At 41.5% G+C, this 14,633-nt stretch overlaps 1 protein-coding gene across 1 annotated transcript in view; it reads left to right on the forward strand.

Annotated features, from left to right (window-relative positions):
- The window catches only part of ptprn2 (protein tyrosine phosphatase receptor type N2), a 131,527-nt gene that overhangs the window by 68,837 nt on the left and 48,057 nt on the right, over window positions 1-14,633 (forward strand). The window contains exon 11 of the mRNA XM_027274139.1: window positions 10,651-10,715. Coding sequence (XP_027129940.1) covers window positions 10,651-10,715 — 65 coding nt within the window. The remainder of the gene's footprint in view (window positions 1-10,650; window positions 10,716-14,633) is intronic.

Below are 14,633 nucleotides of genomic sequence, written 5' to 3' on the forward strand. Positions count from 1 at the left end.
CATTGTAGATCTGGGATCCATTTTGGATTGTTGTTTTGGGGTGCGTTAGAAAATGGTGGCATCTTTTCCTCAGTGCAGACCAGTATCATGAAATAAAGACAGAAATTAACAAAAAATAGTTGAGCGCTGAAACAACTAACCCGTTAATTAAAAGCTCTATTGACGTGATATCCTGATCGCAGCTTCTCAGTTGTGAGCATTTCCTGCTTGTCTTTGTCTTATGTGATAATAAATTGGATGTTCGGGCAAATCAATCAATTTGAAGACGTCACCTGTGCGCCTGAGTCGACGTATCTCTTTATTTTCTGACATCTGATTGGCAAAAAAAATAATTAATTGATGCCTCAAGAAGAAGTGTTCATGACAAAATAACGTCTTCTTTAGACAGGTCACAGTAGAGATACAGACAAACGATAGGACAGAGAGCGCGAACATAGTGCATCGTACATGTTTTAAACACTGACGGTACAAAGAAGCCGTATCCGTGACGTCACCCAGAGGTTAATTCTGCAACTTTAAGCCTTAATATGATCTGAACAGGTGAGTTATATAAAAATTCACCCTTAGTACCAAAACAGTTTTTTGTACCAGGCTGTAAACATGTTTATTTCGGCTGTGAAGTTGGACATTTTAACATTATGGGGACTGACTCGTTCTGTAGCCAGCCTCAAATGGACGTTTGAGGAACTGCAGTTCAGCATTGGCTTCACTTCACAGACATCTCTTAAACATTTCTTTAAATACAAAGTCTCAACTAAAATAACGAGTCAGTAATTATTCCTCAAGAAATAGAGACTAATCTAATAAACTGATCCCGACAAACAAAAGAAATGTAATTCTATTAAAAGATCAACTTTAAATGATTGTGTTTTCTGGTACATAGATAAATCCAGTTTTATGTTGTTATATATTGATTTACTGGCACTATATGTGCAGCAATTTAAGAAGTTATAAATATCTCTTGTATTATTCATAATTAAAGCTGATTTTTTTTGTCAGCCTACTCGAGTGCAGCACTTATTGGATTGTTCAGATCATATAAATGTTACATTTTCATTGAAGGAAATCATTAAAGAAGAACAAACCCTGACCTCTTGCCTTAGTTTAACAGCTGGAGATCATGTTATGGGGGTGTCATGGTAGTAATTGTCTTCTAGCACAAATCCAAATCTGTGTCCTTGGTTAAACTGCATGTATAGATGTTCTCTGATATCTATAGATTGTTTTATGTTTTCAGATCATATCCATTTGATTGCTGTCAGAGCACTCACCCCTGCTTACTTCACCCCCCGTCTCATCCGCTCCCTCATATTCCCGACTTGAGTGATGGCGTTTGTGATTCTTAATGACAGTCGGAACAAATCTACGTTAATGAGGTCACATTGGGTTCGTTTTTTTTTTTCCTTTCTCTGAAATCACCCTTCACAGCTCTGCCAACAATCAACCTGTTCCTGAGACTCAGACTCCTGGTCCTGGATCCAAGCTCCAGTGAACCAGCATGAAACAGATCAATTCCTTCCTCAGGAAGACCTCCCTGCAACCAAAATGGACACCCTGTCCTTCCAATATCCAGGACTTATTATCTTTTGACTCACTGGAGCTCACATTCTGGTTTTATGTTGATGCCCCGCTGCGTTTCCAAACTCTGCCTCATGACATCTTTAGCATATTTATTGATTTATTTAGGTTTTCTAGTGTGTGTATTTGCAGCCTCGTCTATGATAATGCATTTATCTATAACAGAAGAGGTGTGTGTGTGTGTGTGTGCACGCTTGCATGAACACTCACATCCACGTAATGATGTGTGTTTCTCCTGGCTTTAGCAGGATGTCTGCACCAACACATCATTACGATTCGTTCGAGCCATTAGCTTATGGAGCGCGAATTGTGGATGAAAAGCACAACCGGGGCGTCTGCAGCCATATGTGTGTGTGCGTGCGTGTGAGAGTGTGTGTCTATGAATATGTACAGTATGTGTGTGTGTACTGCAGTGTGCCCCCCCTGTGTGTCAGTGTGCATACTCAGTATGTGTGTGCTCAGTGATGTGGTTAGTAATGTGGAGACCTGCAGGAGACGGTCCGTAGAGAGAGCCTGCAGGATAATTGCTGCCACAGTGACAGGTAGGGCTGCCTCTGTCAGAGTTCCCTCAGTGGGGAAGCAGTGTGTGTGTGTGTGTCAGCTTCACCATCTCTTCCTCCAATAAGCTTTTCCCCCAGTAGGCTCCGTTCAGACGGTGGCAAGACTTCCAGATGTTTTCATCTTGCGTCACACACATCCAGGGGAAGAAATCTCTTACAGAGAGCAACAATCTTACATCGTTTGGATGTAAATTTTTACCCAAGGAGAGACCTCTGAGTAATGTTTTTCACCATGCATCATGTAGTATCACACATCGTGCACATATTTCATAGAGGATGCATGAAGACGTTTCACTTGTTGAAGTTCCCCCCCCAGCAGACTGCAATGAATGTTCTGTTGTGGTATTGGAAAAGGTCACCCAGCAGCATGCCGGACTTCTGATGTCCATGATTGTTTCAGATGTGCATTGTTTACCTCATCACTCACTGTAATCTTCAAACCTGTCCGTTCTTTATGACTGATTGTCACATGTGATTCACGTCGCATATGTCACACACACACACACACACACACATCTGCGGATTGTCAGAGTGCAGACGATGTAAACGTGTCCCGGTGAGAATGCGGAGCGACATCCGTGCGGTTTCTACCACATCTGGAGGTTCGCCTGCCATCCAAGTCATTTGCCGGTGCTGCTTCTGTCGGCCCCCCTCCCTCCCTCCTCCGATCTCCTGCAGTCCGTGAAGAATTGGTGTCAGCACCTATCAAAGGCAAAATGCCTATTCTACACAGAGTGTCAGAGCAGCCACAATCTATTAATCAACCAGGCGCCAAAGAAACAGATATTATGTGTGTGTGTGTGTGTGTGTCTGTTTGCGTGTCTGAGCTCGTGTTTGTGTGTTTGAGACTCATCCAGGTGTATTATTCAGCCATCTTTGAAAGAGGCCTCTAATAAGGGAGGATGCAATTATAAATGTGTCATGTGGGTTCTGTTTGAAAGAGGAAGAGGCCTGTAATGTGTTTGATACCAAAGGCCGCGGCAGCGTCTGCAGCGGACACAAGGCGCATGCTGATTGCACGACTACAGCCATTACAGGAGCTGAATCCAGGCAGCATCTCTCGTCCTCGTCGTCCACCGCGTTGTCTTTTCATATCGTCTGTAACGTGTCAATCGGTTTTGGCGTCTTTGCTTCGGTGAAACGCCGTATTTTGGAGGAGAGTTAAGCGTATTCAGTTAGAAATAGCGAAGGTTTTTTGGTGTGTTGATTTAGGCTAAATAACAGCAGTTGGTTTGTTTGGGAGCACTGTTGGCTTATCCACAGGAAACGATCGATCAGGGTGGATAAACAGTGAGCCAGCCAGGACCTCCTGCTGTTCACAGCATGGTCCGACCATGTGACAGACGTGGTGGTATATGATTGGCACCGCTGATTGGACATTAGAGCATAATGATGTCATCGCTATCATCATGTTGGGTACCCAGAGAGAAAGAAGATGGTTTGTTTTTGGCTAATTGTAACTCTGTATTTACCTTTAAGGGATTAACTTTCACTATTATATTAAATGATGTTTAATTATGAGATTTGTGAGTGGATAGAGAGCCACAGTGCTGTTGTGCTGAAATCACAAGACAATTGTTATTTTGTATATTTGATTTTAATCTTTGAACCTTTAAAAGCAACATTTCTTAATGTGTGTTTTGATACTTTTCTCTTAAATATTTGATTTACTGAATAATTGTTTAGTTTATAAAGTGTCAGAAAATAGTGACACTATTATAAATATAAAATGCACAATCACAATTGTTTGTTTTATCAAAAAATCAACAACAATTGAAACTCAAAGTTATAGAATTTACCAATAAAACCACTGACAGTATAAAGAGTGGATGTCATATCCGTGACGTCACCTAGAATTTTCCAAAGAGCCTCTCTAATAAAAAATTTGGCAAAGAGGTCGATCGAGGTGAGCCAATAAGGTGCTCAAATAATCTACCTGTCAATCAAAGTGTCCACACTGTTAATTATTCATAACTTTAAGCCTTAATATGATTTGAACAGGTGAGTTATATATAAATTCAGACTCAGTACAGTTGTCATGAATAAGTAAATTAGACCAAAACAGTTTTTTGTACCAGGCTGTAAACATGTTTATTTCTGCTGTGAAGTTGGACATTTTAACATGGGGACTTATGGAGACTGACTCGTTCTGTAGCCAGCCTCAAGTGGACGTTTGAGGAACTGCAGTTATTGGTTTCATTTCACAGCCACTTGAATAAAACAAACATATTTGAGAAGCTTTGGATCTCTCTATATTTTCTTATTTTATTTGGTGTTATTTGGTTAAAAAAAATGACAAATGAATCAAAGTATATAAACTGATAAATAATAAATATAATAAGAAATTGATGTTTTTTTTGGACACAGTGTTACAAGAGTCATATCTTGATTCAATATGAACACATATTGATGTTATTGGATGTTAAAGTAAATGTTCTTTTTACATTCACGCTCTTTTATTCTCCACCGGCTTAGCTCCACCTTGTCTTCTCTGTTTCATTTGTAGGTTTTCTCAGAGGTGCGGGTCCTTTGATTTGGTGTCTAGATTTATATAAGCCAGGAGGAGCAGAATAACAAATGATACACATGAACAAGGAGAGACAGAAGAGACGAGTAGGTCTGTGGGATTTTCGGGTCAGATAGTCGTATATATTAAGTTATTTATGTTTATCCTTACCGTAAAACATCAGAGCTCATGTGAAAGCTGTTTCATATTAGTGTGTTTGTGTCTCCGGTAGAATATCCTCCTCTGTGATGAGCAGCTATACAAGAAGCGATGAACAAATAAGCCATATAAAATCACGACGGCAATACCTGTGGACTGATTTACATTTTGATAAGCATCGACGTGCAGGAGTCGGATGTAAAAGGGGGTCACATACATGTTATATATATCATACATCTAATGAATACGCTGCCGCTCGGAAGTCAGCGCTGTGGTTCCTCATACTCCGAGCTATGAAGGAATATTATTGTTTTTGTTTCCCGACTAGGATTTTGACTGAAAAACGAGCCGCCGTGCATCTTATCTGTCAGGGGGATCAGGTGCGTCTCCCTCTCCCCCTTCCCTCCTCATCCGTCCTCCTCCACCTCCTCCTCCTGCTCTTCTCCTCTCCACTCTGATAGGTAGAGACAGCCATCATATGTGCAAGGGAAAAGTGATGGGCGGAATGGCAGCTTTAATATCGGAGCGATTGCCTGCTGATAAGGCTAACGGCTGTGGAGAGGCGTGAGCGTCAGCCCTCCTCCGCAATAAACACTTTCATTTTGTTTGGTTGGAGTGACGGATGGAGAGATGGAAGTGGTGAATAGACGACCTGAGGAACAGAGGAGGGAGGGCGGGGGAGATAGATGGAATGGATGTGGATGTTATTCAATATTAACAGATCAATCAGAGGGTGGTGAAATATGCATTTTGTCAACTATATACCCCCATTTGGCCAAAGAGGCAACATTACGATCATGTGACGGCGCTGGCTGCTGTGCCGCGTTGAAATACAAAATACTTACAGCCTACAGTCGGTGATTTGTCTCCCGATGCTGAATTTATATTGCTTCTAACAATAACAACCCTGTCGTATATCAGAAAAATGAATATATATATTCATGACTTTAAGCTCTGATGACTTCATGATAATCATTTCTGAATTGCTATTAGAATCTATGATGAGGAGTGCACAATTGCCTCAGTTTGCAGCATATGGCGGAGAAAAGCAACGTTTTAATCAAATTATATCTCACCACAAGATAATTTGTGTTCGGCGCATATGCTACAGAGCAATTTAAAGGTCACATAAAATCAAGCTTTAAATGTGCGTGCGCGTGTTTTTGCTGTATTTTCCGTTCATTAGCGTTCATGTCAGAGATGTTTTGAATCGTTCTTTAGATTGATGATTGAAATGGCCTTTTCCCTTCCTCTCCTCACAAGTCCTCCAAGAGTTTTCTGAAGTGTTCTTCTGTTCCTTTCCTTTCCACCTGGCTGATTTTTTTCTGATGAGACACAGCGATCGCGGTTTAAATCAAAGCGCATTCCTTAATGCACTTCTAATGTACTTCAAAAGTGAGTCTACATTGAACATCTAATTTAAAGTTACAGCTCGTAAAGTTCCAGTTCTGAGTTTGATTCGGAGACACCTGTGGTTACTGGTGATAATAATGAGTGCGGTTCATTACAGAAAACACTCACAGTATAAAGAATGGACACCGTATGCGTGATGTCATTCATAGCTTTCTACCATCTTGGGTGTCCTGCTTCTTCCGCCTCCCAGCTAATCTAAAATCGGCAAAGACATCGCAGGTTCTTAGGTCGGCTAAATGACGCCTTGGTGCTCAAACAATCCACCTGTCAATCAAAGCGACCACGTTGGTAATTCTGCATAACTTAACATCTTAATATAATTTTCACAGGTGAGTTATATACAGATTCAGACTCAGTACAGTTGTCATGAACGGGGAAATTGGCTATGGAGACCAAAACAGTTTTTTGTACCAGGCTGTAAAGATGTTTATTTCTGCTGTGAAGTTGGACATTTTAACATTGGGACTTATGGAGACTGACACATTCTGTAGCCAGCCTCAAGTGGACGTTTGAGGAACTGCAGTTCTTGGCACTTCCACGTCGGCTCCTACAAACTCCTCCTGTTCTTTTAATGAAGCATAAATTAACCTATTAATATGCTGCTGCACAGTTCAAAGTCGATGTGGATGCTCGTCTTCCTCTGTTGCAAAGATTGAAAATAATCAGCTGATGAAAAAATGCAGAAAATTGTACAAGACACATCTTTGATCTGTGATAAATACATTGTGTTTCCTGTGACTGCTTCACAATAAAAGTTAGTTCAATGTGAAGTAGGAGCGGTCGTAAAATGTTCTGTTTGCATTAGCAGTAACGCAACTCTGACACAGTGTGAGCAGTAAAAAGTGAGACTGATATCAGTGAGATTAAATTAAAAACATTAGTGTTTCCTGTGGAGCCCTCATGTCCTCAAATCCAATGCGTTAATGGCGGACTCCGCCACTAACAGTCAAAACTACTCTATAGATGAAACATAAATTCACTGAATAGCTCTTGGTGAAAAGATAAAGGCCATAAATGGTATTTTTTACTTATAACGGAGTTTATATAAGAGATTTAATTATAATGTTTTTGTTCATCTAATTGTACACAAGAGACATTGTTGTCCAGCTTAAGGCCTTTTATTCACAAAATACTAATCAGCCACTTTTACTGAATTTATGCTGAAGAGTCCCGGGCAATTATCTATTTTATATTCTCCAATAAAACGTGTGCATGTCTGTATTTTCAATAGAAAATGAAGCACATTTCACACACATGAAAAAGCCCTTTCTCTGTGCCTTTTTTTTTTTTTTTTGCTGTCTGATCATCTGATGATATGGCTCAATATGACTCGGAAAACCCGCAAAGATCAAATGAGTAGCAGGGATCAGATCTCGATATTAGAGATCAGACTAGATAGACTCAGACAATGCCCATTAAAATGGCTGGAGGAGCCTCTCTGAAATGAGACCTGACATCTCTTTTCCACAGTCTGTCAGGAGTATTTGGTGGCTAATTTGAAGCTTACAGAATCTGTGTGCGCGTCTGTGAGAGGGGTGGGGGGTGAGAGAGTGAGCTCCAGTGGGAGGTTAATATAAGGGGTGACCAAAAAGAGATGCTGTAGGCTGTTATCTGTACAGTCAGTGACAGAACAAGCAATCCATTGGCTGGATTCTCTCTTCAGCCCAGATCCATCCAGTTACTGGCTAATGAGCTCTGCAAGTACATTGTATTTACATTTAAAGTGGCTGTTGTGGGACCGTCCTTTCCCTCAGGTTGATTGGAGAGTCCTCAGCTTTGATTCACGAGTAAATACTGACCTTCAGGCTCCTTTGGTTTCACCATAAGACGGTTAATGTCAGCTTGTCAGTCAAAACCGGATCCGCAGCCGCTGTCACGTGTGCGTTGATTTCAGGCTAATCTGTCGTAGTTTGACTCATGATGTGTTGCGACCCCCAGAGGGGTCCTCATTAGGACCAAAACGTTGTGTGACCTTTTAGCAGCTTCGCCTCCCCCCACCACCTACGACCTCATCCAGCTGGGCCCAATTACCTCGCTCATTACCCCCTTCCCTAAATAGCAGGACCATGCAGGTACTGTAGCTATCTATGGAGAGGCAATATGTCTGACTAAATACAGGGGTGGCAACATGAAATGAGACATGCCAGTTGAAGACTTTTCTGCTCTCGCTAATGACAGATTTTCTTTTTCTTCTCTTGTCTTCTACTTTGACTCTAATTTAGAGACTTTGAATGTATATCTGACCTTTTCCAGCTCTGTCGCCACCTCCCCTCATCTTCCATCCTTCAGCTGACACCTGAATATAAGATGTCCTCCCTTTTTTTTTTTTTTTTTTTTTGCCGCCGTGTTGATGAGATGATAGGATGATCAATGTTTGCAGGATCCTTAATAACCAGAAAGAGAAAAAGGGGTTGAGAGAGGAAGAGCGAGGGAGATGGATGATTATCCTAAAAGTAGCGTGCTTAATTAGATGGAATGCTGCATACATTGTGGACTGAGTGGAATCATCGGGATAGATTAAAATACTAATTAAACAGGCCCTTGCCGAATTTGGAGTGTGAGGTGGGGTTCAGCTCTTCAGGGTCATTTGCATAGCCTTCATCTGGGGAAATGGGATTTAAAGGACCTGCTCTCTTTCTCTTTCTCTCTTCAACTCTCACTTTTTTTTCTCCTCCCCCCCCCCATTACCAATCACATTCACATGCTAACAAACTCAATTAAAATTATGCTCCATTTTTTCGTTTCACTCTATAATTTGGCATAATCTATTAAGGCCCCTTTGATTTTGTTTTTCAATATAAATGTCTTCATCAAAGTGAGGAAGGCGCATTAAGGACAGGAGAGGGAAAAAGAGTCGGCGAGATGTGTGATCTTGAACGATGGATATTTAACATTGCCTCACTTTGGGTTTGATTTGCATGAGAATATCTTTCGTGAACAAAGCTTTGGAAATAGCATGCCATATTTGATTAGATCAATAGATCTGAGGATCAAACTCGGGTGGTGTATTAATTACTGCGAGAACAAAGGCGGGAGCTCAAGTTATTGTGTGCTGTGAATCTACAAGCACTTCATCTGCTTTCTCGCAATCTTTAGTCGATCTGATTCAACGTGTGTGAGGAAAACTGTAAAGTTTCTTCTTGCTGTTTTATATTTTAAACCATCCATGGCTCTATAGATATCAGCCGGTCCACCACTTTTCATCCAAACTGAACTATTTGAGCCCAATGTGTCAAATATGTCAACATTTATTGGCTGGATTGCCAAACTAAGATGGAGAATCTCATGAAGCTTAATTTATACTTCTAGCACCTCAAAAATCTAACTACACATCGGAGCCAAGACAGTTACAAAAATAGACATTGAAGAAAGGCTTCTAGTAAAGTCATCTCCCGTGCAACTGCTCACTGCGACCACCTGCTCGCTAAATGTAAGGGAACGTTCAGAAAGGATCTGGTGCTGTGGTGGAAACTCAGGTTTTTCCATTCATTTGAATTAGGGTAATGTGTTTTGGTGTTTTCTCAGGGGTGGAGAAGTTGAGTCTGGCCAACTTTTGGAGAAAAACACAGCCTGACATCACATTATAGCCACCAATCAGACGATCAATCCTCCACAGTCAGCCTGAAGTGTCTCTGAAACTGAGACTATCCAGGTGGATTCATGGCCTAAACTCTGATACTCTACCCGTTGCGGATTTGATTATTTCATGTACCCAGCTTCTAAATCTGTGTCTGGCTCGCAATTTACCCTGCGAAACAGAGACACGAAGAAGTTTAATTTGGTTTGTGTCCGATAGTTTGAGAAAGAAAACGGTCGAGTGACATAGACAGTAAATAAGAGTGAGCGAGCACCGGCATCGATAACGCCGGTTCCTGATTGTTTCACAGCAGTTAAACACACCCTCGGGAGCCCAACTCACCCACAAACCTGTTTGAATGTACTCTTACTGAGAATATTATATTTTGAAGTGTGAATTAACCCGATCATGTACAGTTCATCTACCTACCTACCTGTTCAGCCAGCTCAAATATCACCACGTCAGCACTTGTATTTAACATGCTGCTGGTAGCATTTAGTACATTTAGCAGCATTGCTGAAGTTACACTTATTATAGTTGCACTAACCACACAACAAAACATTCCTCCAAGTCAGTCAGACAGACTCCTGTCAGCTGGTGAACTGCTCGCCGTCTTACCCTGAAGACTCTTTTGCTTCGTCCCTTGATGAAGTATTTCTGTGTAAGTGTGTGTGTGTGTGTGTGGGCCGGTCATTTTCTATGACCAGTTTGACATCTGACTCATGCTGTTACATCCATTGCATCATTCTCAGTCTCACTGACCACTTGTTCTGCCTCAGAAACTGAAAAATCTGCTACTTTGTCACCCACTGCTCGTACTCAACACCTCCTCCTCTGCTTTTTGTCTCCCCGTACAGTCCAACAGAAGCAGCAGCTGGAGAAGGAGACAGGCCTGAAGATAGTGGAGGCCGGAGTTAGTGATGTAAGTTATACCCTCTAAAAATATCTGTTGTTCAGCTGTGTGTGTGTGTGTGTGTGTAAAAAGAAAGAAACAAGCGATAGCGGATGTGCTTGTGATTGTGTGTTCGGGCTCGTGGGACGGGAATAACTCCGTCTTGGCATTCGCATCACACCTGCAGCTTCAGTTGTGCAGCCAAACACTAATCTGCAGCAGCAATGAATTCCAAACACACGTCCTTTTTTTTAAGTGCACCACTTTGATTACCGTCCCCTGCATTCATTTCCTTTAGGTCGCTAAGAGCTGTTGTCACCATGGCAAATAAAACACAACAAGACACAAAAAAAAAAAAAAAGCCTGATGCGTTTTGTGGAACTTAAAGTAAAGTGTTGATCATCACCGCGGAGGGGAAACAATAACCAGATTATCTTGAGTGCTGTCACTTTTGTCGGCGGGGGCCCTGATGCTCCTGTGTGACATATTCATTGGGAAAAAATTAAGAGGAGAGCAGGAGGACACTCAGGATGATCCAGATGAAAGGAGAGTAAATGTGTATTCATTCAACACTGATAAATATTCATATGTATCAGCGGTAAGGATCTAATCAAGCATCCATTGATGCATCATAGCCCTGCATGCTTGCCTGGTAAATGAGTTTTTCTATGGAAATGAGACAGACAGCCTTAGACCCCTGAGCTGCCCTGATCATGAGGCATGCTGGGAGCTAAATGGATGTGGCCTGTGCATCGCAGGACAGTTGCCAATGGCAACAACCGTCACACACTGTATAGACAAGATCATTTTCCCGTGTTAGTCGCGTCTACGCCGTCTCCTTTTTGGTGTCACTGCCTTTATTCGCCCATCTGCCTCCTACTTGTATCTTTTTTAGCGCCACATTTTCTCTCATCTTATTAGCATTGTGTCTTTATCACGTTCTTCTCAATTATCTCTGATTCTCTTCTTTTTTTTTTCTCCCCCCCTCCCTCTCTTCGCCGTGACTTTTGTCCTGTTCTTTGTCTGCCTCTCCTCGCCTCCTTTTCATTCTTTTATTTCCACTCAGACTGATTCCTGCGCTTAGCCAGCACTGGTACAGGGTCTGTGTTTGTCATATTGGGCCTATTTGTAGATAATTAGCTGCAATAATAGCCTCTCTGCAGGAGCCATGGTGAGGGAGGGAGGGATGGATGGGAAGAGGGAGGGAGGAAAAAGGAAAAAAAAATCTGTCTTCCACCTCATGGGGAGAAAATCTGCGCCTGTGCGACTGTGTTTGTAGAAATCCATGTTAGGGAAGCGTTTACTGTACTACAAATTAAAAAAAATGGCAAAGTATAAACCCTTTTATTAGCAACAGCTCTAATGTGGTTGATCTCACCAATTTGTAGCCAAGAAGTGAAGCGTTGAGGGTAAGTTGGGCAAAATAGTAGCTTTTGACGAGAGCCTGTGGAGTGGGCTCTTCAAATACATTTGTTTAAAAGGTGTTAAACCAAAAGCCTGCTTTCAGTAGATTTGCAGTAAATTGACCACAGTTATGAGCGAATGCATGTTAGAGGTTGCAGAATGGGTCTCCTGTAGCGTGCTTCTTAGAGGCAAAAATAGAAATACGCCGGGTAAAATCGCTCAGGTGATCCATAAGAGGATCCCTCAAGCTCGTATAAAACCATCAATGTGGTTGGTATCATTAAGTCTTATCGCTGACAACTCCCTCCCTCCTCCTCGTTTTTATTTAAGAGGTGACAAATGACAAAACAGCTTAGGAAGATGTCCAGATAGAGCGAACGTCAATAGCAGTAGATGCGGACGAGGATAAGCAAATGTCAAAGTGGGGGGAAGGAGACATCAATCAATAGGCTGAGCAATATCTACTCCATTATAGATCGCAGGGAAGTCGGCTTCCTAAAAAGGAAAATAACGACTTGTTTTTTTTAAAAATAACCTATGTATGTATTTTCTGAGTATCGTTCTTATTAACAGCTGTTTCCCGTGTGGGAGCTGCACTCCCCTGGAAACCCGAAAGGCAAATGGAGGACCTCTCACAGCAATTCATGAGTCCTGTAAATGTGTGAAAAACTGTGAAGTGAAGTGGAAAGAAGAAATTCATGGTTGATGTGGCCTCTCTGCAGAGACACTGTCTGCGTCCATACTGCATCGAAACCAACGTATAAATACATACATCCATGCTATTATCAGACCTCTAAGTGTGGACTAAGCTCTGGCAGATCATACCACACCTAAAAGGCAAGAGAAAGCTCTGTGACTGTGCACCCCTCACCGCCTCCTCCTTGTATCTTCTCCTGTGCAGGAAGGGGGGTTGGTGAGTCAACCTCCACCCTCCCTTACCTACCCCTTTTTTTCTCCCAAAGCTGGAGACAGCGACCAGGCACCAGGCAAAAAGGTTACTATAGCTGGCAGCCATAGACACAGCATGGTTTGTACCAGTGGGGAGTGTGGAGAGGAGAAGCGAGCAAGAGAATAAAAAAAGGGAGGTTCAGAAAGTTTTTTTTTTAAAGCGAGGGCCATGTTGGTCATAATTTTTTTTGTTGTTGTTTTTTGTGATGGTTAGTCAGAAAAAGACTCAATACTCAATCCTCTGAGAGTCCTCACACAGGACAGAAATGTGATCTAAAGCTTCTAGTGTGCTGAAAATGTCTGCTAACGACCTTTAAATCTTACTTAATGCTCACGAGGGGATCGCTAATCTCTAAAAATATTTTCTGAGGTTAAATATCTCCCTGCTAATATTGCCCTAAATGACTGAACGCTTGATCTGCCAATAAATATTCACGTTGATACGAGTGTGCTGAGGCTTTCCTCTGGATTAAAAATTTAATATTGGGGGGAAAAAAGTACGAAATTACGACAGCTGAGACGACAAAACTCCACCCAGACATTCAAGATTCAACTCAAGGGGTTTTATTGTCTTGTCAACCGTATGTGCAGTACACAGTGAAACGAGACAGGACCATGGTGCTACGGAAAACATAGAAAACATAGAAGACTACAATAAGTGCACACACATCACAACATACACAAAAAGGGCTACGTAAAGTGGAAAATGCACTCTACTAGAAACAACAGACAGGATGTGTGTGTATGTACGCTTGTATGGACATGGTTACATTCGGTATATATACAGTAGAGAGGTAGATATTGAATAAAAATTGAGTAGCAGCAGATAAAAAGGTGCAACTGTCGAACTGTTTGTGGGAAGAGAAGCACAGGTTTCAAATCAACATTTTCTTTCCTGGAATAAAAAATAATTATGATGTGTGTGGCATATTTAATGTTTTAAAAGAGCTGCACAGGAAATTTCATTACAATGTGCAATGACACTAAAGGTATTGGATTATATTTTAAACCTTCTAAAGGTCTGAAACATGATGCAGATGGTTTATAGAAAAATACAGAGTAAATGTCCATGCTGATTTTACTATGTATATCCTGTAACTTATTCATATTTATACCTGCACTATATTTATATATCCCGTTCATATGTGCATACTAACATGCTGAACTGCATTTCGTTGCAATCTAATCTAAATCGTTCACACAACTACTGTCACTACACGGAATTCATATAGGATTATATATAGGATGTAGGATAATACTAACCTGATTTTTGAGGAAGGCTGTCAGAACATTTTCAAACAGATGTGTCCTTGAATTTATTACGGCAGAGAATGTCGGAAAGAAAGCCTTCCAAATCCATCGGGAGGGGTCATCATTACATGTGACCTTTCCCTGAGATGAGTTTTGCCTCTGTGCCTCTGCACTTAGTTCTTTGATCAGAAATATAATGCAAGCTTCCCACCATCATAAGCATTCTCCAACATGCTCCTTGTGATTGGGATCGCTTCACCTGCATCCACAGCGAGTGTAGAAATGACTTATGTAGGTACACATGTCACGGGCGTGCAAATGCGCTCGTACAGTAAGCTCTAAATA

Source organism: Larimichthys crocea, chromosome XXIII (genome assembly GCF_000972845.2).
Source record: "Larimichthys crocea isolate SSNF chromosome XXIII, L_crocea_2.0, whole genome shotgun sequence".
Taxonomy (NCBI): Eukaryota; Metazoa; Chordata; class Actinopteri; family Sciaenidae; genus Larimichthys; species Larimichthys crocea.